Source organism: Biomphalaria glabrata, chromosome 10 (assembly GCF_947242115.1).
Source record: "Biomphalaria glabrata chromosome 10, xgBioGlab47.1, whole genome shotgun sequence".
Lineage (NCBI taxonomy): Eukaryota > Metazoa > Mollusca > Gastropoda > Planorbidae > Biomphalaria > Biomphalaria glabrata.
The window spans coordinates 25,919,337-25,946,108 of NC_074720.1; the positions used below are offsets into that span (position 1 = coordinate 25,919,337).

The 26,772-nt window shown below is 33.2% G+C and overlaps 1 protein-coding gene across 4 annotated transcripts in view; it reads right to left on the minus strand.

The window, feature by feature from the left end:
• Window positions 1-6,681: 6,681 nt before the first annotated feature.
• LOC106075189 (adenosine deaminase AGSA-like) overlaps window positions 6,682-26,772 on the minus strand; it is a 32,482-nt gene continuing 12,391 nt past the window's right edge. For all 4 annotated transcript variants that reach the window (XM_013236129.2, XM_013236128.2, XM_013236127.2 and 1 more), the window contains 7 exons: window positions 23,980-24,076; window positions 17,732-17,845; window positions 17,107-17,234; window positions 16,481-16,686; window positions 12,434-12,591; window positions 11,668-11,870; window positions 6,682-10,635 (listed from right to left, as the gene is read on the minus strand). In XM_013236129.2, coding sequence (XP_013091583.2) covers window positions 10,548-10,635; window positions 11,668-11,870; window positions 12,434-12,591; window positions 16,481-16,686; window positions 17,107-17,234; window positions 17,732-17,845; window positions 23,980-24,076 — 994 coding nt within the window. In that variant the 3' untranslated portion in view covers window positions 6,682-10,547. The remainder of the gene's footprint in view (window positions 10,636-11,667; window positions 11,871-12,433; window positions 12,592-16,480; window positions 16,687-17,106; window positions 17,235-17,731; window positions 17,846-23,979; window positions 24,077-26,772) is intronic.

The following is a 26,772-nucleotide window of genomic DNA, read 5'->3' on the forward strand; positions in this document are numbered from 1 at the left end:
TGGTGGCTGTAAGGGAAACCAGACAAACTGCTTAGGTGTGATCAGTGCCTGCTTCTCATGTGTTTCTGATTTGTCTTTTAATTGTCGTCCAATCTTCATCTTTTCTTGAACCAGTTTCCGTGATGTTGCAGTCTGTCCATCTTAGCATAAGTGGCCGATCAACAGCACATCAGCAGTCAGAAAGATGCATGTGTTAGAGAGTAAAGATAGAAAGATGCATGTGTTAGAGAGTAAAGATAGAAAGATGCATGTGTTAGAGAGTAAAGATAGAAAGATGAATGTGTAAGGGAGTAAAGATAGAAAGATGAATGTGTAAGAGAGTAAAGATAGAAAGATGCATGTGTTAGAGAGTAAAGATAGAAAGATGCATGTGTTAGAGAGTAAAGATAGAAAGATGCATGTGTTAGAGAGTAAAGATAGAAAGATGAATGTGTAAGGGAGTAAAGATAGAAAGATGCATGTGTTAGAGAGTAAAGATAGAAAGATGCATGTGTTAGAGAATAAAGATAGAAAGATGCATATGTTAGAGAGTAAAGATAGAAAGATGAATGTGTTAGAAAATAAAGATGCATGTGTTAGAGAGTAAAGATAGAAAGATGAATGTGTTAGAGAGTAAAGATAGAAAGATGCATGTGTTAGAGAGTAAAGATAGAAAGATGCATGTGTTAGAGAATAAAGATAGAAAGATGCATATGTTAGAGAGTAAAGATAGAAAGATGAATGTGTTAGAAAATAAAGATGCATGTGTTAGAGAGTAAAGATAGAAAGATGAATGTGTTAGGGAGTAAAGATGCATGTGTTAGAGAATAAAGATAGAAAGATGAATGTGTTAGAGTATAAAGATGCATGTGTTAGAGAGTAAAGATAGAAAGATGAATGTGTTAGGGAGTAAAGATGCATGTGTTAGAGAGTAAAGATAGAAAGATGCATGTGTTAGAGAGTAAAGATAGAGAGATGCATGTGTTAGAGAGTAAAGATAGAAAGATGCATGTGTTAGAGAGTAAAGATAGAGAGATGCATGTGTTAGAGAGTAGAGATAGAAAGATGCATGTGTTAGAGAGTAAAGATAGAAAGATGCATGTGTTAGAGATTAAAGATAGAAAGATGCATGTGTTAGAGAATAAAGATAGAAAGATGCATGTGTTAGAGAATAAAGATAGAAAGATGCATGTGTTAGAGAGTAAAGATAGAAAGATGCATGTGTTAGAGAGTAAAGATAGAAAGATGCATGTGTTAGAGAAGAAAGATAGAAAGATGCATGTGTTAGAGAGTAAAGATAAAAAGATGCATGTGTTAGAAAGTAAAGATAGAAAGATGCACGTGTTAGAGAGTAAAGATAGAAAGATGCATGCGTTAGAGAGTAAAGATAGAAAGATGCATGTGTTAGAGAGTAAAGATAGAAAGATGCATGTGTTAGAGAGTAAAGATAGAAAGATGCATGTGTTAGAGAGTAAAGATAGAAAGATGCATGTGTTAGAGAGTAAAGATAGAAAGATGCATGTGTTAGAGAGTAAAGATAGAAAGAAAAGATGCATGTGTTAGAGAGTAAAGATAGAAAGAAAAGATGCATGTGTTAGAGAGTAAAGATAGAAAGATGCATGTGTTAGAGAGTAAAGATAGAAAGATGCATGTGTTAGAGAGTAAAGATAGAAAGATGAATGTGTAAGGGAGTAAAGATAGAAAGATGCATGTGTTAGAGAGTAAAGATAGAAAGATGCATGTGTTAGAGAATAAAGATAGAAAGATGCATATGTTAGAGAGTAAAGATAGAAAGATGAATGTGTTAGAAAATAAAGATGCATGTGTTAGAGAGTAAAGATAGAAAGATGAATGTGTTAGAGAGTAAAGATAGAAAGATGCATGTGTTAGAGAGTAAAGATAGAAAGATGCATGTGTTAGAGAATAAAGATAGAAAGATGCATATGTTAGAGAGTAAAGATAGAAAGATGAATGTGTTAGAAAATAAAGATGCATGTGTTAGAGAGTAAAGATAGAAAGATGAATGTGTTAGGGAGTAAAGATGCATGTGTTAGAGAATAAAGATAGAAAGATGAATGTGTTAGAGTATAAAGATGCATGTGTTAGAGAGTAAAGATAGAAAGATGAATGTGTTAGGGAGTAAAGATGCATGTGTTAGAGAGTAAAGATAGAAAGATGCATGTGTTAGAGAGTAAAGATAGAGAGATGCATGTGTTAGAGAGTAAAGATAGAAAGATGCATGTGTTAGAGAGTAAAGATAGAGAGATGCATGTGTTAGAGAGTAGAGATAGAAAGATGCATGTGTTAGAGAGTAAAGATAGAAAGATGCATGTGTTAGAGATTAAAGATAGAAAGATGCATGTGTTAGAGAATAAAGATAGAAAGATGCATGTGTTAGAGAATAAAGATAGAAAGATGCATGTGTTAGAGAGTAAAGATAGAAAGATGCATGTGTTAGAGAGTAAAGATAGAAAGATGCATGTGTTAGAGAAGAAAGATAGAAAGATGCATGTGTTAGAGAGTAAAGATAAAAAGATGCATGTGTTAGAAAGTAAAGATAGAAAGATGCACGTGTTAGAGAGTAAAGATAGAAAGATGCATGCGTTAGAGAGTAAAGATAGAAAGATGCATGTGTTAGAGAGTAAAGATAGAAAGATGCATGTGTTAGAGAGTAAAGATAGAAAGATGCATGTGTTAGAGAGTAAAGATAGAAAGATGCATGTGTTAGAGAGTAAAGATAGAAAGATGCATGTGTTAGAGAGTAAAGATAGAAAGAAAAGATGCATGTGTTAGAGAGTAAAGATAGAAAGAAAAGATGCATGTGTTAGAGAGTAAAGATAGAAAGATGCATGTGTTAGAGAGTAAAGATAGAAAGATGCATGTGTTAGAGAGTAAAGATAGAAAGATGCATGTGTAAGAGCAGGGGTGGGTAACATTTTTGTATCGAGGGCCGCATTAAAAAAAAGTTGGGAATGGCGGGCCGCACACACACACACACATATATATATTAGAAAGAAAAGCTTGCTGTGTAGAATGTCTTTTAATTCATATATACACTGTATTACGATTTTATAAAATTGCTGTTTTCTTTTTATATCACAATATCCCCACAAATATACAGTTGTACTTAATGTGCAGTATTTTACTTCTTCATACACTCGTGCATAATGTTTCTTTTTGTGAAACTATTTTACTAGTTGTTACCCCTGGGGGTGATTGCTGTCAAATTACAGTCAGTCAACATTGACCAGTGATTATACTTGTTTAGTTTCCACAAAAGAATGCTTGCTCACCGAATGAAACAATTTATGTTCCGGAAGTTAAATGTAGGGACGAGCGAAGCCTACCCTTTTGGAGCATCACCAGAGAATGCTGACCATGTCCTACAATGGTGCATACTACATCAGGGAACCCGAACAAGACTCTCCAAAGACTATTCGAAGAACTACCTGGTCTGGAAACCACTACGCTGTTCATCTCAGATATAGGATTACTGATCTGAACCCTTCAACATGTAAAATGAGAACGAAGAAGAACTGATGTATGTGTACCCAAATTGTGTGAAAGTTTTTTTTTAATGTGGAAATGCAGCTTCTGGCTTCCATAAAGCTCCCGTGGTAGTGCTGACTGGAACTTCTCTTTGTTCTGAGTTATGTCCTCTGGAGCTGAATCGGCTTTTCTTAATAAGTGTTGTACTTGTAATCATTTCACTAAAGATAGTTTCGCCTTTCAACAAAGGAAAATGACAAAAACATTTTTTTTGCTTGCCTGTAGAAATGGGAAAGCCTTGCTTGAAAAGATTTAACATGCATTTATATTTCATATGTAAACAATCAATAGGGTTTGTTGCTGAACATAAAAATTATATATGTGTCAGACGCGAATAGCCCAATTTTCAGTAAAAGAAATTACAAAAGTCATTTTTCTATAGAAGAAGTTACGAAGGCTATATAAAATACAACCACAGACCTATATATACTACGATAAATATAGGTTTTTGATTTCTAGTTACGATTTATTTAGGTAGGTGCTGTTTTACTATTGCATACCAAGTATTAGAGTTTAGAAAAACCCAGGTTTGTTACTTGTGCAACGCTATTAGCTAACATCGCATATTATCTCTCCATTAGTATATTTAGATCTATAATCTAATTCTAGTCTAGATCTATATATAAAAATCGAATAGATCTAGTAATAGTATAGATTCTATCTTGAGACTAGATTGCCGAGTCTAGCCTATGCTATGCCTATAGTCAGTTTTTATTAGAAAAATGTCTAGATATTAATAAAGACTAAAGTTTTTTTAATTTTTTGATTATTAGATATAGACATAGGACATAGATTTAATAATACTGTAATACGTTTACTATACTCTATACTTAATCTACTAGACTAGAGATCTATCTATAGATCTATCTATAATCTAGTCAATCTAGATCTATACAATATTCATTATAATGCTTCTGCTTTTAATGACTTATTTAATAAGCTAGTACTTAGACTTAGATCTATTATAGTTTATTAATAGATTTACTTTTCAATGCCTAGATCTAATAATAAAATTGCGAATGATGTCTATAATGACTGATTATTTTAATTTTTTTTTATAGTAATAGGCCTACTAGATCTAGGTCTAGACTCTACTTAAATCTAGTTTAAAATAATGACTGTCTAAGACTCTAGATGATTGAGAAGTTCACATATAGGTGTTGTTAATAATACGGCATGTCGGCTGAAAGTATATAAAGTGCTTTTTTTTTTGTAAAAAAATAGGTGCCGGTACTCAGTGACAGATTGCCTAACTTTCAACTAATAATAAATTAACAATTAACGTTGAATTACAAGAACAGTAATAATTTTTCCCGACATTGAAAAAAGCTGCCGGTACCCCGTACCGGTGCGTACCGTCACAAAAATATATGTATATCTCAATCTTGTTTCATTTAATTTTTTTTTTTGCGGGGTTATTGCTACTTAATACATTGATACCGGATCGATTTAAATAGGGCCTAAGTATACAAGCAGGATTTCGAGCATGGATAAATTTATTTTTTAAATATAAAGTTTTATGGAAGAGTTGTTTGAAGTTTGTAACTTCTTAAATTCAGGCTAAAAATATCAAAGCCTACATTTTTACACTCAGTTCTAAACAATTAGAAGAGATGGACTGACTCATAGTGTAGCTTGTGTACATCTGCAAAAACACAAACTCTCTTTGTAATCTTATCAGTTAGACTTTCAAAACTATAAAAAAAAACTTAGTGATTATTTTTACTGTATAATTCTATTATTATTCCTTTTTAGAATTAGGATATAAACAAAAATTTGCCATATGACTTTGTCTAACAGAAAAAAATGAAACTTACGTCTATTTATGCAGTTATTTTTAGTTACCTAGTAATATAAAATATATTGAACTAACACGTACATTCATCATAATGCAGCCATGTGATTTTTCGCTTATGAACATAGCATTATTTAGGACCAATATTTTACAAAGGCTGCTTGGAGAAATCAGGTATAGGCCTACCCATTAGGAGAAAAACGACCCCTTTACACAAGAAAAATTTAAGAAACTAGAACAGACACAAAATAGACAGTGACATTCATAACAAAATAATATTCAAAATTGATCAGAGTAACACCTTTTTAAGTAATCATTTAAAGTTTAAAATCACTTCAATTTTTTTCAACAATTATTTTGTGTATGAAATTGTGTATCGGAAAATGCCGGGTACTTGAAATAAGCGTCCTAATAAAAAACACAGATCTTGGGTAAAATACTCATCAAATAAAGTACTGTAAATGTGTAGTTTTACGCGCTAGTTTCAGGTCTTTTCTTTTTATAGCCTCTATCGGGTTATACCCCAACTACCCGTATTTTTGTGCAGAATTTTTTTCTCTGTCAAGTACACTTAAAATTATAGCATAATAATGTCAGTTCAATTTAAAAATAGAACTGAAAAATACAAAGATATATAGGGAAAAAAGCGACTTCCGGCCCAATACTTTTTAATCAAAGAAACGAAACGGACTAGTCTAACAAACCCTATTGCAATAGCAAATTTTAAAAACATGAAATTTTGTCTTCCAATCTTTATTGGAAATATTGCTAACAAAGTCACAGTCAAGGTCCTTCAAGTAACATAACAATTTAATCCTTGAGATTTTATATTATTCTCCTTTGCCTTGCTCATGCTATGCTAGCAGATGCATTGGATTATTCATTAATGAATCAGAACTACTCATGGTTAACTCCCCTAGTTCTTGCAACTTTCATTACTTATTCTAATGCTATCCACATTTTCCATAATTAATGATTGAATTTTATGCAGCTTTGTGCAAACTTTCCTGTTTCAAGTTTATAGTTCTCAGTCAAAGATCGAGCTCCATCAGTTGTTACACTTGCCATCTTGTTCCAAGCCTACCCAACACTCAGAAATTGTGTCTTGAATTGAGTGTATTGATATATAGCCAATAAGCATAATCTTCGTTAACTAAAAACTTTTTATAATGAGACAGTTTCAATAATTTATATAGATATTTTTTTATTTGCATTTTTATATCTATAGACTGTGGGGCCCCCCCCTGTGTTAGAGAGTAAAGATAGAAAGATGCATGTGTTAGAGAGTAAAGATAGAAATATGTTAAGTGAAAGAGATTACAGAATGTAATCAAGGAAAATAAAACCACAATGACATCTACATGTAGCCTACACGTTTTATTATTGATTTTCCAGAACGTTTTTATTTAAAGCCTATTAGCACTAGAGAGTCTATGTCATGGTATGCAAGTAATGCAACAAAATCATGAGCTTAAATTTAAAACAAGAAAAACATTACAAATACTTTGTTTCAAAAGACAATACCTCTTCAAACAACTTAGAGAGCGATTGTTTTTCTGTTGATTAAAAAACAATAGAACATTCCCCCCCCCCCCCCCAACCTTTCTCCATGAGAAAGTCTCCTGGCTAAGTGAAAGTATAGATCTACTACACTTTATAATATTACAATGATAGGCATTTAGATATAGCCTTAAAATACGATACGCAAACTTTTCCTGAACATTAATTTATTAAACTCTTGAATCAATATGTTTCATCTAGATCTAGTTCTCTAGCCAAATTTAAATTTGTTTCTTTTTTTTTTTTACTTTGAAAAATTATAACGGTCAAACTAGAGTATTCCCAGTGTGGCAAACGAGTCTTTTCTCCACAATGTACTTACTTACTTAATCCTGTGCACTCCCAGGGGAGCATAGAGCCGCAACCACACCTCTCCACCGTACTCGTTTCTGAGCAGCTTTCTTCATCTGCTCCCATGTCATTCCAGTACCCTCAGCTTCATTGATGACTGGCCTCTTCCAGGTTTGCTTGGGTCTGCTCACTTTCCTTGTGGGTTCCAGTCAAGTGCCTGCCTTGCAACATAGGTAGCTGGTTTTCGCAGGGTGTTTCCTATCCAGCTCCATTTTCGTTTTGTGATGTCTTGGACTATGGGCTTTTCTCTCCCACTAATCGATAGTAGTTATATTTTCTGGCCACCTAATTCCTAATATCCGGTGTAAGCATCTGTTAACAAAGGTCTGGAGCTTTTCCATATTTGTTTTAGTGATTCTCTAAGTTTCTGAACTGTATAGAAGGACAGACTTAACGCAATGTACATCAACTGTTAAACTTATAGGAAAATAGTTCAAGCTTTTTTTGAGATCAATGTCCAGGTTGCAGCCTCTATTAAGCGTTATTTGAATAGAGGTATGGTAAAAATAGGTACAAGAATGGTATTTTATTTTTATGTCAATCACTCTGCATAGCCAGTTAGAGTAAGGTCAACCATTAGAACTGTATGAGCCAAGAATCACAATCACTAGGCTAATCATATCAACATAGTCTATTACAATAACACTTCAAATGAGATCAAGAAATGGTGTTTTCTACCTCTCTAAATGTACAAGTATGATAAATTGATAAATACAAGCATAACATATAGATATAATAAAATCTTTTAAGTTAATGGTAAAATTGAATTGACCAGTTTTTTAGCAATTATTTGTGTCTTCACAGTTATCATATCACAGTTATCTTTCATTGAAATACACTCTACAAAGACAAAGTTATACTAATATTGTACAGAGAAATCATTGCAACACAAATATAGCAGCCACTGGGAATGTTTTTTTATACAGGCCTTAACAGTAAATTTATTAATATTTATTTACAAAATTGTGCCAAAATAAAAACAAAATCTTAAAGAAAATCTATCAGATTTTGACCTCAGTGTATCATAGAAATCATTTTTTTTTGAAGTTTTAACAATACAGAATCTGACAATATCAATTATACTGTCCAAAAATGAGTGGTGTAGGGTTAAAAATACATATATTAAAAGTGATCACAATTTAAAAGTATGTGCTTATTTCCCACAAAATAATTTAGTAGGCAATAAAAACAGTAATTTTAGAGAATGTTAATAATTTTCTTTCTATGTCTCTCTCTATATATATTTATATATATATTAGGGTTGCACCAATAGTACTTTTTGACATCCAGCTGGAGTTACATGACTTTTATATAGTTTGTGTTATGAGGTGCTGAAAATTTTGCAAATCTATACCTATATTCATGATAATATTTTTTTTACATTTATTTACCTTACTGTGTTTAAACTCTTTTACAAATCTAATATTACTATTATTCTATAGTGGGTAGATGTATGCATTCACATATTTCATACCATTAACTGGTCATCAGGCATGTATTTTAAATGCCAGCATGGACCGCTTTAGGCGTGTAGGGCTTGATACTGATAGCGGCTGCTAGTTTACAATTAGAACCTGAAATGTTGTAGGTCAATATTTAGTGGTTTAGATTAATTCATTTGCAGCAAACAGTATTTTATTAACAGCAGGAACATGCAAGAACACCTATTTCTAGTTTCAACCTTAGATGGTGCTAAAGGTCTAGCCCAGTCTAGATCTACATATGGATGCAAGAGCACCCTACCGAAAAAGTAAATAAACTGTGTGTCTGACTGATTTTAACAACCTGGTCAGATATATTATAGACCTACACTTGCAGGCCAAGTGTAGTATGTATAGTTGATGATGGTGATACAATAGTGTTTTTTGTATGTTGAGTGGTAAGGCAAGAAAATAACACATGGGCATTGTTAGTCAAGCATGTAGATCTATTGCACCCTTACACTAGTTACAGAGATCAAGTGTTTCTTAACACCCCACATATTTTTTTTCTTAGGTTACTAGGTCTAAGTGTAGAGATCTGGATCAATTTCTTATCTGAGATTTTAAACTTAGCTGTAAAGTTTTCCATTTTATAAAAAGTTAATAGAATTAAAAAATGAAAGTAGCCTTTTTTTTTTAAAGGTTTTAATTTAACATAAAACATACAGCCACACAAGCATATCTTTGTTTTATTTTATGTGCAAGAATGTATTTAAGAAACATTTTCCTTATTTATGATTTTATTGTGGAGAAAGATTTATACGATAACAGAATTATATATTGAATCGTAGGCCTACAGATAGATTAGCTAGTTCTAGACAAAACAAACCACACACACACAAATTATGAAAAGTTTTCAAAGTTTAATTTTTCTATAGTTTAGTTTAACTATTTTTTTAAAATTGGAGATTAAATTTTAATCCAACTATATTTGCAAGAATGTATTTAAGAAACATTTTCCTTATTTATGATTTTATTGTGGAGAAAGATTTATACGATAACAGAATTATATATTGAATCGTGGGCCTACAGATAGATTAGCTAGTTCTAGACAAAACAAACCACACACACACAAATTATGAAAAGTTTTCAAAGTTTAATTTTTCTATAGTTTAGTTTAACTATTTTTTTAAAATTGGAGATTAAATTTTAATCCAACTATATTTTTTTTAAATTTTGATACATTTTAATATTTTAAAATTGAGTTAAGTTCTCATCACTAATGAAATATAGTACTATACTCGTAGTTTGTGTAAGAAAAGGTCCTGCACTCTAGTAGGGGTGTGTTGTCTACTGTAGGCTCCTAATTGAGATTTATCTCTAAGTAAGCCAACTCAGTTTTTTATGACCTCTAGACAGAGTCAGCATGTTGTGGTAATGTTAATTGTCTATCTTATTAACTCAATGTGATGGGCTAAACAAATGAGGGAAAAGGGGGGGGGGGAGATAGACCCTCACCACTAGACAGGTAGATACTACAGTGTACTTTTTACTATCTGGCCAACTATCCTGCAGTGATATTATACTGGAGCCGGAAATGGACGGAAAGTGAAAAATGGCTGGAGCCAGAGCAACTATCTGGTGCAAGCTTAATATATATATATATATTTTACATCTTTTAAAATGGCTAGACAAAGAAAAAAAAATGTAGTCTCAATATAGTTTCTTATATTACTGGCATTGACTATTCATACAAAATTAATACAAAGTAGCTCTAATTAGTTAATTCCAAGGCCAAGGTTATACACTTGTATAAAAGAAATAAAATGTTTTAAAAATATGTATCCAATACTAATAAGTAAATATTAAGAGAGTGAATTTTTCTAACAGAATTAAGAAAACTGTTTGATAAATGTATTCCAGCGTATTTCCCATTTCTTCTTTGCTTTCTGCTTGACATTACTGCTCATGGAACTAAATCTGGAAAGAAAAGCATTTAAGAACTTAATAGTAAAATCAGGTAACATACACTACAAAGTGACTGCAAAGATTTGGTAGAAGCAGTGTACACTATAGATTGACAGCAGATTTGCTAAAAGCAGGTAGTGTACAGTACAGATTGATTGCAGAGATTTGCTAGAAGCAGGTACTGTACAGGACAGATTGACTGCAAAGACTTGCCAAAGATTTAAATTGCTAGCTCAGAATGAACTAATTTCTTTATTTCATTCAAAACTCATTTCAGAATGCATCTAACAAATAAATCAGTGATTTTTGTGTCCAAGGCTTCAGAGACACTGTATGTTTTATAGCATGTTCTATGTCACAAGCCTCTCTCTGTGATTATTATTCACTAAACATTATTTGAATCAAGCTAGACATTTTTTGCAATATTATAAAATATGTTTATCTTTTGTGGATCATTTGAAAGTTATCAAGAGAGGTTACTATGTAAATATATATTGTCACCAACTTATAGTTGTGACATTTAATTAACCCCAAGGGATACCAAAACAAAAAACCCAACAATTACCTATCAGAACTTATTGTTCTTATCATTACAGAGGTTTGTCTGTTTCTTTTACATGATTCTGATGTTCCTTCAGAATTGAAGATTATTACATCCTAGCCCAAACCTCCCACAGGGTGGCATTGGTTCAAAGCCTAGACTATCAAGACAAAATTCCATAGCACACAACCAGGTAACCATTCATATATTAAAAGAAAACTTCTAAAAGACAAAGTTCCTAGATCATGTACACCAAGGAGTGTCCATTGTAAGTTGAAATACTTCATAAAGACAGTTTCATCTTTAGGACTTAATTTTGCGTAAAGAGAACGTCATCAATATTTTGAAAAATATTAATTTAAAACACCTTCACTTAAACTTTACAAACTGAAAATATAAATGTCAATTGAAACTTACATGCTCTGAAATAAACAATAAATTGAAATTATTGAAGTTATTGAAATGAAAGTTATTTTTCTGATAAAATTGGTTGAAAAACATACTGAAGAGAGTTCATCGCAAGTTGTTTCAAGAATGTCAAATCACCATCTTCTCCTGACATTGTCATGAATGCCATGTACATGTCATGTGACAGTGGATCTGCTCCCCATGAAGATGGATCATCAGAGCTGATGACAATTGGAAAGTTATCAGACATTAGTCCTATCATGGGGTGATTGCGTAAGTCTGTTAGAAGTCTCAAAAGCTAGAATAAATATACAAAAAATGTTTACTGAATTTTGTCTCATAGACATATATACAAAGTATTAAATATTTACAAACTATTGAACATTGATGTTTTAATAAAATTAGATTTAAAATTAGACATTAAAAGATTTTTAAAAATATAACTCAAAAAAATTAAATTGAAGTAACATTAAATATTATATTAGGATTGAGATAAAATTAAGTTTTTTTTTTAGTGACTGAAATCAGTTTAGCATTGATTTACTTTCTTACTATTAATAATAATAATAATAATAATATCTTAATTATCCTTAAGGAACTTTCTCTTACAATTTATTCAATACACATAACAAAACATTCTAATGATAGCACATAAAATTTATGTTCATACAAAGTATCTATTTTGACAAATCGGCATTTCTTGTACCTCATTATCTTGATCATTATAACCAGAAAACCGTAATCTATTAATCAGACTTTGAAGCTCACAAGTCTTCTTGACCCTGAAGCTGACATTTTTTAAATTTCTAAATTGCTAATTCCTTTCTAAAAGTTTGATTCTTTACAATTTGAACAACTGACCTGGTTTGAAATAGGATTCACCTCCACAGCAATCTGTCGTGACTTTACTAACTTGGCCAGGAAGGGATGCTTGGACAAGGCATAACCATGACCAATTCGTGTTGTGTTTAATAAAATTGCATCAAATAAATTGTAATCCACCTCAGTATCCTGCCAATCTGAAGAAATGTGAACATTATTACACATCTAAATATTATTCACTTAACATTATTGAATCAAGATAGACATTTTTTGTAATATTATAAAATAAGTTTTTTTTGTGTGTGGATCTTTTGAAAGTTATCAAGAGAAATAACTATGTATATATATTGTCACAATCTCAAAGTTGTGACATATTTAGTGAACCCCAAATAGCATCATGAATCTAGTGCAGGGGTGGGCAACCTTTTTCTGCCGAGGGCCGCATTCAAAAAATTGGGGACTGGGGGGCAGCATAAATAAATAAATAAATACCCGTGCGTACCGTCACAAAAAAAGCACTGATTGTACTTAATGTGAAGTATATGGCTTTTTACTCTCGTGTACCATGTTCCGGAACCATGGAACTATTATAGCTTACTAGATGTTATCATTGTGACTGCTGTCAAATTACAGTCAATAAGCATCGACCTGTTCTAACACTTGATAATTTTCAAACAAAAAAAAAGGTTGTTCACATATGAATGTGGTTCCAAATAATGTGAAATTTTAGCAGCAAAGTTTTTTTTCTAAGTGCTGATATATAGCTTCTGGCACCCATGAAACTCCTACGAAAGAACTGACTGGAACTTCTCTTTCAGATCATAATTTGTATGGAGGTATGTCATTTGAACTGAGACAGCTTCTGCATTAAATGGTGAGCTGAGGGTATTGAAAAATGGTTCCAAGCTCTTGAAGTCTTAAAATTTGCTTTCAAATTCCACAATCAAGGAATCCAAATAAGTCTTGTACTTTTCAACCATTTCACTAGAAATAGTTTCACCTTTCAGCTAAGTAAAAGGATAAATCCTAATTTCACTTGCTGGCCTTAAGAAATGGAATAGCTTTGTTTGAAAAGATTTCAGATGCACGTACATTTCATGTGCAAACAACAAATTGTATATATGCTTGCGATGACAAACATGAAGTCTGTCTTCAACTCTTCATTAGAAATATTAGTAACAAACTCACAGTCAAGGAACCTTTACTTGCTATTCCATATTCTTCTAAAGTTATGCCAGCAAGTACTACTGTGTTATCGAACATCAGAATGTTTTGTTTCCAAATCTTGAAGTGCTTTTACAGAATTGCCAGTCAGGGCCGCCATAGATAATTGGAAGCGTTGTGAATTTGGTGGCCCGAATAAAATAGAAAAATATAAATTAATAGCGAAAAAAAAGAGAATTATGCAGCTTATTATAAGCCTTGTGTACTTCAACAATAGCAGTGAGGACAAGTTTTTCTATTTCTTCTCTAAAATAATAAAATATATATCCTGTGCGGGAGTCCCGACAGACATTAACAGATGTATAGTTTGCCTATGCTTAAGGCCAGCCCTTTGCCTTTTATATGTATATTATGAGCAGCTTTGTGTAAACTTTCCCGTAATGAGTTTATGGTTGGGATATCGCTCTTTATTTTATTGCTATTAAAAGCCTGTTTTTTTTTCAGTCAAAGCAGTCTCCATCAGTTGTTACCCTTGCCATTTTGTACAAGCCAACCCAACTCTTTCAACACAGTTCTTCATAGCATTTAATAAATGCAAGTGATAAGAATCAAAATTTTCAATACTTTCTATACATATTTGCAATTATTTATTTTTAATATATTAGTATTTTTATGTGTAATGTGTGGGCACACCTGATTTCTTTAGGTGTTTGCGGGCCGCATACAACACTTTGGCGGGCCGCATATGGCCCGCGGGCCATAATTTGCCCACCCCTGATCTAGTGAATTGGCATTCACAACAGCCAGGAGCTGAGATTAACTATTCTGAACATTGCATCAAGGTTATTCAGTTAGTAGCCAGTATTAAAGTCAGTCTTGATTTAGTTTTTAGAGCAGTTAGTATTCAGTCATAATTCAGAGCAGTTAACTGTGTTAATAAGTACTCAAGTTCAGAATGGACAGTTAAGCAAGTTAGTATTTTAGACTTGTAATTAATATTGTACAAGGAACGCATTGAGTCATACATTCCTTTTGTGGACTATTAATCATAATAAATATATATATATATGTGTGCAAGCAGACACCTGTGCTACGCTATCTCCTGTTTCGGGGTGTGCACAAACACTTCTTAGGCCCATACTGATTATATCAGCCAAAAAGGGCAACAAAGATTACTATTTCTTAGAAAAAAATGTGCTCCTATAATGTTAATGAAAAGGCCTTGGCGATGTTTTATCATGCTCACATCTGCAGCATTTAAAATTTTAATATCACAATTGGTATGGCAATCTGAATATTAAAAATAAAAATAAACTTAATAAAATCGTCAATGCTGCTAATAAGGTTATTGGCGAAAAAAAACAACAACATTTGGGCAACTGTTTGAGAAAAACATCCATAAGAAAGCTAAAAAGATTTTAGAAATATAAAATCACCCTCTGGGTCAGGATTTTGTGATTTTATCATCAAAAAGGAGATACAAGACTCCGATAGCAAAGACAAATAGGCACAAACAATCTTTTGATACCTTGGCAATCAAATCATTAATACAATTCAATTATCTGATATAAATGAAAATTTTGAGTGAATCTGGTGTGAATGTATATTTTGGTTTTCTACAGTTATATAATCTTTTGTTTGGTATAATGCATATATTGTAGGACTAATTTCCTTATGGATACTTACTTACTTAGTACTTAGGTCCTCCTGCGCCGTTCGGCGCATTGGGCGGCAAGCTGTCTCCATAAAGATCTGTCACTGGCAATGTCTGAAGCCTCCTCCCACCTGGTGTCCACTGTTCTGAGGTCCTCCATGAAGGTGTGTCGCCAAGTAATATGAGGACGTCCCTGTTTGCGCTTTCCTCGTTTTGGCTTCCATGTTATCGCAACTCTTGGTGTGCGTAATTCATTTTGACGTAGAACATGTCCCGCAAACCTCATGTGACGCTCAGTCACAACCTCACTAAGTGTTTGACTCCCAGTCCGGCATAGGATTTCCTTGTTTGAGACCCGATCTGTGTAACTGACTCCCAAAATCCGTCTCAGCCATCTCTGTTGAGCCACATTTAGTCTTTTCTCAATTTTGACAGATGACTTCCACGTCTCACATGCATATGTAGCAGTTGGAATGACGATTGATTTCCTATTCGGCACGCTACATCATGGTAAGCATCTCCATCATTTGTTATGATGCTGCCAAGGTACGTGAACTTGTCCAGCTCTTCAAGCTTTGACTCGCCAAGTCTGACGGGGACACCCTTTGCCTTATATCCCACTCGCATAATTTTAGTCTTATCCAAGTTTATGCGGAGGCCAATTTTGGGTGCCTCTCTGTCTAGGCTCTCTGTCATTTCTTGAATGCATTTATTTGTAGCCCCGAGTAGTGCAACATCATCAGCAAAGTCCAAGTCCGTCAATCGGAGTTGTTGGAATACCAAAGGCAGTCTGGTTCATTGCTCTCCTCATTATGTAGTCGATGGCTAGGAGGAAAAGGAAGGGAGATAAGATGCACCCCTGTCTCACACCTGTCTCGATTGTAAAAAACTCTGTTGTTCCCTCTTCTGTTTTAATGCAGCAACTAGACTGACTGTAAAGGTGTCGTAGGATCTGGACGAATTTTTCTGGGATACCGTATTCTCTAACTATTTTCCATAGTGATTCTCGGTGGACATTATCAAACGCTTTTTTGAAGTCCACGAAACTGATTATTATTATTATTAGATATATTTAAGGTTTAAAAATTATGCATTACATACTTATAAAAATAATTATTATAATAGGTAAAAATCAAATTTTGAAGGAAAATGAGTGTAACTTCATTATTCTCCTATTATTAATATTTATAATATTTACTTGCTATTAAAAATAGTCTGTGATTCTCTATGATTTCAAAGAATAACCTTATGGTTCAATGTTGACTCACCAGTCTCTCCAGCATGAAAAAAATATGGTAACTTGTACGGTGGAGTCTGTTGAGATGGATACAGCAAAGCATCCTTGTAGTACAACAATGTATGGTACCATTCCTCATCTGACACCAAGTCATAGCCAGCCAGGAAGTCTGGATATTTCTGATAGAGATACATTGCTTTCTTGACATTTTCCAAGATAACTGAAGAGTTGGCATATCTACAACAAAACAATACTACATTAATATAAACACAATATTTGATTTTGATGTATTTGTAAATGTGTAATGATTCAAGATACAATTCTGAAAGGAGGTATAGTTGGTTAACATTACCACAGGTGAACCTCCAGCCTGACAAGTGAAACAAATTTACAAATGAAGCGAAGACTAGATACTAAAATAAAAGTGTTTGGCTCAGCAAAAGTCTGTCTAGATTTAAACACATAACAATGAACCAACAATCAGATTTTACAAAAATATCTAATAACATAAATTGTTAAGTCATTTTCCTATTCTAAAATGAACTTATGTTTTAAAATAGATGGCTCTCTACATTTGTTCACCCTTATTAATAAGGAATTTATTTTTCTTTTAGTATCAAGCTAAAACTAAAAGAAAGTTTTGTCTCATTTTGATACCTTCCACCACAGAAGATGACTTTAGTTCCAATAAATTCTGGATTTTGTATCATAAAATCTTCAGTTATATTTTTCAACAGCAGTAAAGCATACTCTTCATCATATTCAGGGACATTCAAATCATACAACTGAAATGGTGAACACAAAGATTTGGACAAACAAAAGATATAATTATTTATAGTTAACATTTCAAGTTCAGATGAGATAAAAAAAACCTTGATACTTGATAGCAGTTAACACATGAAGCATAAAGAAACATACATGACATAAAATCTTTTTTTTTAAAGTATTTGTTACTTTTAACACTTATATTTTATATTTTACAGGGCAAGTAAAGGTTTTTGAAATATATCAAATTATTTTCAAGGTAGATTATATATAGCTTATTGAAATGGTAAAAAAAAAAAAGATTCTACTATGCAGCAAAATATTTTGTAATGAAATGATTGAATTTATCAGTTTCTGCTAGTTTCAATTTAGAAGGCTTGGAAAATATTGTGTAGTGAAATGTTTCAATTTACAAGTTTATTAGGCATGGAAAGTATTACTTCAATCATAGTTTCAACTCTAGAATCATTTTCTGTGGACACTAGTCTCATATAATATTGTAGTTGCTCATACTTACTCCCTGTAGACTGGTCCTTAGTTCTAGATACTGAACATTGTCTGCATTAAATTCTTCCAACAACCTGTACTGATAATCTTTGAAGACTGGCACATAGTAGATTAGATTGGCAACCTGCAGAAATGTTAATTCAGAGTCAAGGTAATGTTTCAGCCTTTGCACTCATACAACAGATGATTTCTTCACACAAAGGTGTTATGTGGCCAGTGCAAAGACCAACTGTTTTTAAGTTCCTGACTCTAGGTTCCATTTAGATTTGGGTAAACTCAAAAAATTTCAGTTCAGACCTGTGTTAGCAACAGAAAAAAAAAAGGTGACGTAAGGGCCTATTTCATTTTCTGTGCTCTTCCAATAGTTTGTTTTCCCCTTGCTATTAAACACAAAGAGCAATGATTATGGCAACATTATATTAAGATAAGAGTATGGTGACTTAGTAAGATCCATGGCAACATTATATTAAGATAAGAGTATGGTGACTTAGTAAGATCCATGGCAACATTATATTAAGATAAGAGTATGGTGACTTAGTAAGATCCATGGCAACATTATATTAAGATAAGAGTATGGTGACTTAGTAAGATCCATGGCAACATTATATTAAGATAAGAGTATGGTAACTTAGTAAGATCCATGGCAACATTATATTAAGATAAGAGTATGGTAACTTAGTAAGATCCATGGCAACATTATATTAAGATAAGAGTATGGTAACTTAGTAAGATCCATGGCAACATTATATTAAGATAAGAGTATGGTAACTTAGTAAGATCCATGGCAACATTATATTAAGATAAGAGTATGGTAACTTAGTAAGATCCATGGCAACATTATATTAAGATAAGAGTATGGTAACTTAGTAAGATCCATGGCAACATTATATTAAGATAAGAGTATGGTAACTTAGTAAGATCCATGGCAACATTATATTAAGATAAGAGTATGGTAACTTAGTAAGATCCATGGCAACATTATATTAAGATAAGAGTATGGTAACTTAGTAAGATCCATGGCAACATTATATTAAGATAAGAGTATGGTAACTTAGTAAGATCCATGGCAACATTATATTAAGATAAGAGTATGGTAACTTAGTAAGATCCATGGCAACATTATATTAAGATAAGAGTATGGTAACTTAGTAAGATCCATGGCAACATTATATTAAGATAAGAGTATGGTAACTTAGTAAGATCCATGGCAACATTATATTAAGATAAGAGTATGGTAACTTAGTAAGATCCATGGCAACATTATATTAAGATAAGAGTATGGTAACTTAGTAAGATCCATGGCAACATTATATTAAGATAAGAGTATGGTAACTTAGTAAGATCCATGGCAACATTATATTAAGATAAGAGTATGGTAACTTAGTAAGATCCATGGCAACATTATATTAAGATAAGAGTATGGTAACTTAGTAAGATCCATGGCAACATTATATTAAGATAAGAGTATGGTAACTTAGTAAGATCCATGGCAACATTATATTAAGATAAGAGTATGGTAACTTAGTAAGATCCATGGCAACATTATATTAAGATAAGAGTATGGTAACTTAGTAAGATCCATGGCAACATTATATTAAGATAAGAGTATGGTAACTTAGTAAGATCCATGGCAACATTATATTAAGATAAGAGTATGGTAACTTAGTAAGATCCATGGCAACATTATATTAAGATAAGAGTATGGTAACTTAGTAAGATCCATGGCAACATTATATTAAGATAAGAGTATGGTAACTTAGTAAGATCCATGGCAACATTATATTAAGATAAGAGTATGGTAACTTAGTAAGATCCATGGCAACATTATATTAAGATAAGAGTATGGTAACTTAGTAAGATCCATGGCAACATTATATTAAGATAAGAGTATGGTAACTTAGTAAGATCCATGGCAACATTATATTAAGATAAGAGTATGGTAACTTAGTAAGATCCATGGCAACATTATATTAAGATAAGAGTATGGTAACTTAGTAAGATCCATGGCAACATTATATTAAGATAAGAGTATGGTAACTTAGTAAGATCCATGGCAACATTATATTAAGATAAGAGTATGGTAACTTAGTAAGATCCATGGCAACATTATATTAAGATAAGAGTATGGTAACTTAGTAAGATCCATGGCAACATTATATTAAGATAAGAGTATGGTAACTTAGTAAGATCCATGGCAACATTATATTAAGATAAGAGTATGGTAACTTAGTAAGATCCATGGCAACATTATATTAAGATAAGAGTATGGTAACTTAGTAAGATCCATGGCAACATTATATTAAGATAAGAGTATGGTGACTTAGTAAGATCCATGGCAACATTATATTAAGATAAGAGTATGGTGACTTAGTAAGATCCATGGCAACATTATATTAAGATAAGAGTATGGTGACTTAGTAAGATCCATGGCAACATTATATTAAGATAAGAGTATGGTGACTTAGTAAGATCCATGGCAACATTATATTAAGATAAGAGTATGGTAACTTAGTAAGATCCATGGCAACATTATATTAAGATAAGAGTATGGTAACTTAGTAAGATCCATGGCAACATTATATTAAGATAAGAGTATGGTAACTTAGTAAGATCCATGGCAACATTATATTAAGATAAGAGTATGGTAACTTAGTAAGATCCATGGCAACATTATATTAAGATAAGAGTATGGTAACTTAGTAAGATCCATGGCAACATTATATTAAGATAAGAGTATGGTAACTTAGTAAGATCCATGGCAACATTATATTAAGATAAGAGTATGGTAACTTAGTAAGATCCATGGCAACATTATATTAAGATAAGAGTATGGTAACTTAGTAAGATCCATGGCAACATTATATTAAGATAAGAGTATGGTAACTTAGTAAGATCCATGGCAACATTATATTAAGATAAGAGTATGGTAACTTAGTAAGATCCATGGCAACATTATATTAAGATAAGAGTATGGTAACTTAGTAAGATCCATGGCAACATTATATTAAGATAAGAGTATGGTAACTTAGTAAGATCCATGGCAACATTATATTAAGATAAGAGTATGGTAACTTAGTAAGATCCATGGCAACATTATATTAAGATAAGAGTATGGTAACTTAGTAAGATCCATGGCAACATTATATTAAGATAAGAGTATGGTAACTTAGTAAGATCCATGGCAACATTATATTAAGATAAGAGTATGGTAACTTAGTAAGATCCATGGCAACATTATATTAAGATAAGAGTATGGTAACTTAGTAAGATCCATGGCAACATTATATTAAGATAAGAGTATGGTAACTTAGTAAGATCCATGGCAACATTATATTAAGATAAGAGTATGGTAACTTAGTAAGATCCATGGCAACATTATATTAAGATAAGAGTATGGTAACTTAGTAAGATCCATGGCAACATTATATTAAGATAAGAGTATGGTAACTTAGTAAGATCCATGGCAACATTATATTAAGATAAGAGTATGGTAACTTAGTAAGATCCATGGCAACATTATATTAAGATAAGAGTATGGTAACTTAGTAAGATCCATGGCAACATTATATTAAGATAAGAGTATGGTAACTTAGTAAGATCCATGGCAACATTATATTAAGATAAGAGTATGGTAACTTAGTAAGATCCATGGCAACATTATATTAAGATAAGAGTATGGTAACTTAGTAAGATCCATGGCAACATTATATTAAGATAAGAGTATGGTAACTTAGTAAGATCCATGGCAACATTATATTAAGATAAGAGTATGGTAACTTAGTAAGATCCATGGCAACATTATATTAAGATAAGAGTATGGTAACTTAGTAAGATCCATGGCAACATTATATTAAGATAAGAGTATGGTAACTTAGTAAGATCCATGGCAACATTATATTAAGATAAGAGTATGGTAACTTAGTAAGATCCATGGCAACATTATATTAAGATAAGAGTATGGTAACTTAGTAAGATCCATGGCAACATTATATTAAGATAAGAGTATGGTAACTTAGTAAGATCCATGGCAACATTATATTAAGATAAGAGTATGGTAACTTAGTAAGATCCATGGCAACATTATATTAAGATAAGAGTATGGTAACTTAGTAAGATCCATGGCAACATTATATTAAGATAAGAGTATGGTAACTTAGTAAGATCCATGGCAACATTATATTAAGATAAGAGTATGGTAACTTAGTAAGATCCATGGCAACATTATATTAAGATAAGAGTATGGTAACTTAGTAAGATCCATGGCAACATTATATTAAGATAAGAGTATGGTAACTTAGTAAGATCCATGGCAACATTATATTGTTGTAAACTTGTTCCCCCCCCCCCCCCCCCCCCCCCGACTAACCATTTCTCCCACGTGAGAACTTTTTGAATTTTGTTTATGTTTGGAGGCGAAACTGACCTGAGCGAGTGTGTTGAGGTGAAAAGTAACTGGATCGCGGATTTTTCAACGGAGGAATGTTTTTCTTGAATCGGTTTTTGTGAATAGTTGTATGTACATTTGATTAGAACTGTGAAATTATTTTGATTACTTGGATTATTGACTGTTCGTAGTGGATTGTGCTTCTGCAACCAGAAGGATATCGGCGACTTGACAATCGGTGAGTTACCTTTCTTTAGTCTACTCCCAAAGTCGTAACAATATTAAGATAAGAGTATGGTAACTTAGTAAGATCCATGGCAACATTATATTAAGATAAGAGTATGGTGACTTAGTAAGATCCATGGCAACATTATATTAAGATAAGAGTATGGTGACTTAGTAAGATCCATGGCAACATTATATTAAGATAAGAGTATGGTGACTTAGTAAGATCCATGGCAACATTATATTAAGATAAGAGTATGGTGACTTAGTGGCAGTAAGATCCATGGCTCTCAAATATGAATGCACTTTGAAATTTAAGGACATCTTTAAATCAACCAGATCTAATGGATACTTGACACTTTGCTAGACACAAAACAGAATCATTAACCTTTATCACTTAAGGCAGGGAAACTTGAAATTGTAGCATGGAAAGGGTTGGCTGAATCAGACAATCAATGACTTAGCAAAGTATAATTAACAAAATTGTGTTTTAATTAACAAAAAAAAAAAACAATGTTACAAAGACACTTTGTGTGGAAACACAAACTCAGAATCGGCCCCCGAAGTGGTCCACCCAGGCAGGTAAAAAGGCAGGTTTCAATATTTTCAGAAAGAACATCAGAATGAAATTCTATCAAAGACAAATGACAGAGAAGAATGGAGAAAGAAGGTTGACAGATCTTGTGTGGTGCCCCAGCGGTCCAGCTGACAAAAGGAATTGTGAAAGTGAATGTGAAGTTAGATATGAACCTGGCCTAACTGATGTCTTATAATGAATATATAATTGATCTAATTGTTTTGTAAAGGGTCAACCTCTTATTCAAATCTCAAGAAATAAACATTTTCGTAAAAAAAATATGAAAAAATAGTTAAGTGTACTATTACTATAGTGGAGCCCTGCAGTTCACGCGATAATATGAAAAACTACTTAATAATTGTTGTTTTTTTAAATTATGTCCAACTTATATACATACTAAATAGATTTTTTCTCTTTAAAGAAAACTTTTTTGTGTGTAAATGCAGTAGTTAGTATGACTGAACTAACATAACTTAACAATACGAATGTTTTGACAAAAAATCTAAATCCATTTGCATAAATATGTTAAAAATATGGTAAATGACCATTTCCCTTTGTAAAGAGCCTCCCATGTTTGTTACTATTAATAGTGAATAGTTGTAAAAGTTATGTATTTTTATGAAAAAAACTGCTTGCATAAGTGATTTAAAAAATTAGATTTTTCGCTTTCAGAAAAGAAAATAGTAACCGTTGCATCAGAACTTTGAATGGTCTAAAATATTATGGTGTCAGATTTTCACTATCTTTTCTAGTTTACAAGATCTAAACGGGACGGACAGACAGACATTCCACTCAAAACTAATAGCGTCTTTTCCCCTTTCAGGGGTCGCTAAAAAGACAAGAGTGAATGATGTAATAATATTTTTTAAAGGAACAAAAAAAATTGTCAAAGCTTGAAGGGAAGTTAACTAGTTACAATAAAATGATTAGTGGGAAAGTGCAAGCAAGACTGGCATAATTTAGCTGACTGTGATTTTCAAAAGGAATAATTATTTATAGATACTGCATGTATGCCAGTTATGTCTAGTAGCACCTTTAATGTCAAACAGATACTCCACACTTTTTAACCTACCTGGGCAAAGAAAATTTTAAATCTGTCCCAAGCTTTATTGTTGTCTGCAAATGTTTCCACTGGATCACTTATCATTAAACTTAGGTTATGTCTCAAACTGTAAACAATAATTTAATATCACAAATATTGTAATCTTTAAATACAAAAAATCAAGAAACCAAAAAAGCATGAGACATTATATCCATATAAACTCAAATTTAATGTGACTATGACTGAGATAATATTTGCAATCAAAGGTCTACGAAATGTTGATTCAATCATATCATAATGTGAATCAATTATTTGTTGTCTTACATAAAGGCTCATATTCTTCAAACTAAAGCTTCTCTTGTTTTCTGACACATTTTCATTTAACACTTTGAGTTGGTGAATTACTGATTAGGAATTTTAAGTAGACATCTTGATTAATTTTAAGACTAGTACACACAAGGATAGACCTGCAATACTAGACAGGCAGATACTACAGTGTACTTTATACTCTCTGGCCAACTATCCTGCAACATTATTCGCAAGAACCAAATATGAAAATGACCAAGGGGTGACAGTTTGAATTCCGGTGAGGACTGGGATTTTTAACTTCAGAATTTTTAGGGCACCTCCGTGGCCACTCAGCTCTAATGGGCAACTGACATTAGTTGAGGAAAAGTAAAGGCAGTTGCGTTGTGCTGGCCACATGACACCCTCATTAACTTTGGACCACAGAAACAGATGACCTTTACATCATATGCCCAAAAGATCGCAAGATCTGAAAGGGGAACTTTACTAATATATATATAAGTATATACATACATACATACATACATACATACATATATATATATATATATATATATGTATATATATATATATATATATATATATATATATTGTAATAACTTAAGTGAGGCAACTCAACGAGACGTTTATTTACACGACATCACAGGTACACAAAACAACATCTATCATAGCACAGTCTCTTCATATTGGCTCTCTCCTTGGGCAGAAATCGTTCTCTTACTAATGTTGACATCCTTTTAGATTTAGTCAATCACAGTGCGCACCTTCTAGCACTAGCCTGGATGGCGGTGCGCATGGCAGAGTTATAACATTGCCCCCTACACAGGGAGAGTTAGTGGAGGTCAGGGTTGCCAGCCACGTAACACAAATGGAGGTTGTGGCGATCACTGTAGATTCCAGGGTTGTTGTTCTAGGACGCTGAGTGAGCGGACCTTTTCCATGGACGTCTCATGACACAGTTGTAGGCCCACTGGTAGCCATGGTTTCAAGCACATAGTCTTTCTCAGCCTCATCTGTAAGGTATGCCCATGAAGCATCCTTGTAATGTTCATCAACCACTACATCAGGTTTCGTTGGAATTAATTCACCACCGTTCAAGTCACTCACACTGAAGTGGGCAGAAGTACACATTTCTGTCAAGTTCAGATCTTGTAGCTGGGTTTCTTGGCATGGGCACTGTCCCCGCAGGACGCCGCATATACAGTTCATGTCAATCGCCTGGATGCAGTTGCCAAGCATCGAGTTCTCTCTTATGCTGCTGCTAAAGTCAAATTTGTTGTTTCTGTCTCGGCCATTGTTGGGGCCCGTATTCGCAATTTCACCCGACGACATCCAAGGCAAGAAATCAGAAACGGTCCTGAGGCTTTCATGGTTTGAATTCTCGTCAAAGGTACTGACAGATAAACAGAGGTCTTTAAGGTCCACAGCAGCAAGCTTGGACGCAGACCCTACATTGTCTTGATCTGTCCGGCTTGTTGCAGGTATACCAGGAACAAAAGTTTCAGGCACATAACAGACTTCTCTAGTTTCATCATTTGTTTCTTTTCTTTCAATTCTGTTTATCCCATTGAAATCGTCGCAGCAATCGTTGTCACGTTTCTCGCCCCGAAAGTCATCCCCGCCAGACTTGCCCACAACACAGTCACAGACAGCGCTCCAATCCCCAGCGCCTTCATCACCACTGTATGTGCAGCCACAGTCCTGACCAGGCAACTGCTCCTTCCCTAACGAGTTTATTCCTCCTTTTGCTTGCGACAAAATTTTATCACTTTGGTCTATTTGGCCTTCTACTTGCAATACACTTTCATCTACTTTGTGCAACATTATGTTCCTACTCATGTTCCCCATCATGATCCTAATCGTGTTCATTTGTTCCTTAAATGCATCCCCACAGTCCTGGATCATGCCAATGAACTCAACAATCCCAAGTTCAATTTCAAATTGATAGGTCTCCGGATCTTCTTCTTCATTGATCAGAGCTTGCCGCAGACGAGCAGTGAGCGTTTCCCTGCTACCGACGGATTTTAAACCTCGGTCCCGAAGCTCTTATCTTAGCTCTTTGGTTAAGAGCTGATGTAATAGCTTCAACGATGCTATGGAGATCGAATCCTACCTCCTCTCGTTGAGTTGCCTATAAATCCCACTTCTGACACCAATTGTAATAACTTAAGTGAGGCAATTCAACGAGACATCGACATTTATTTACACGACATCACAGGTACACAAAACAACATCTATCTTAGCACAGTCTCTTCATATTGGCTCTTTCTAATGTTGTCATCCTTTTAGATCTAGTCAAGCACTAGCCTGGATGGCGGTGCGCATGGCAGAGTTATAACAATATATATATATATATATATATATATATATATATATATATATATATATATATATATATATATACATATTATGGCCTCTTTATGGTCTCTCATAGAAATGAGATGAATGCCTGGGCATAAGCTAGGGTCTGGATGATGTCACCCACACACCCATTCCGCCTTTATTGGAGGGGGGGGG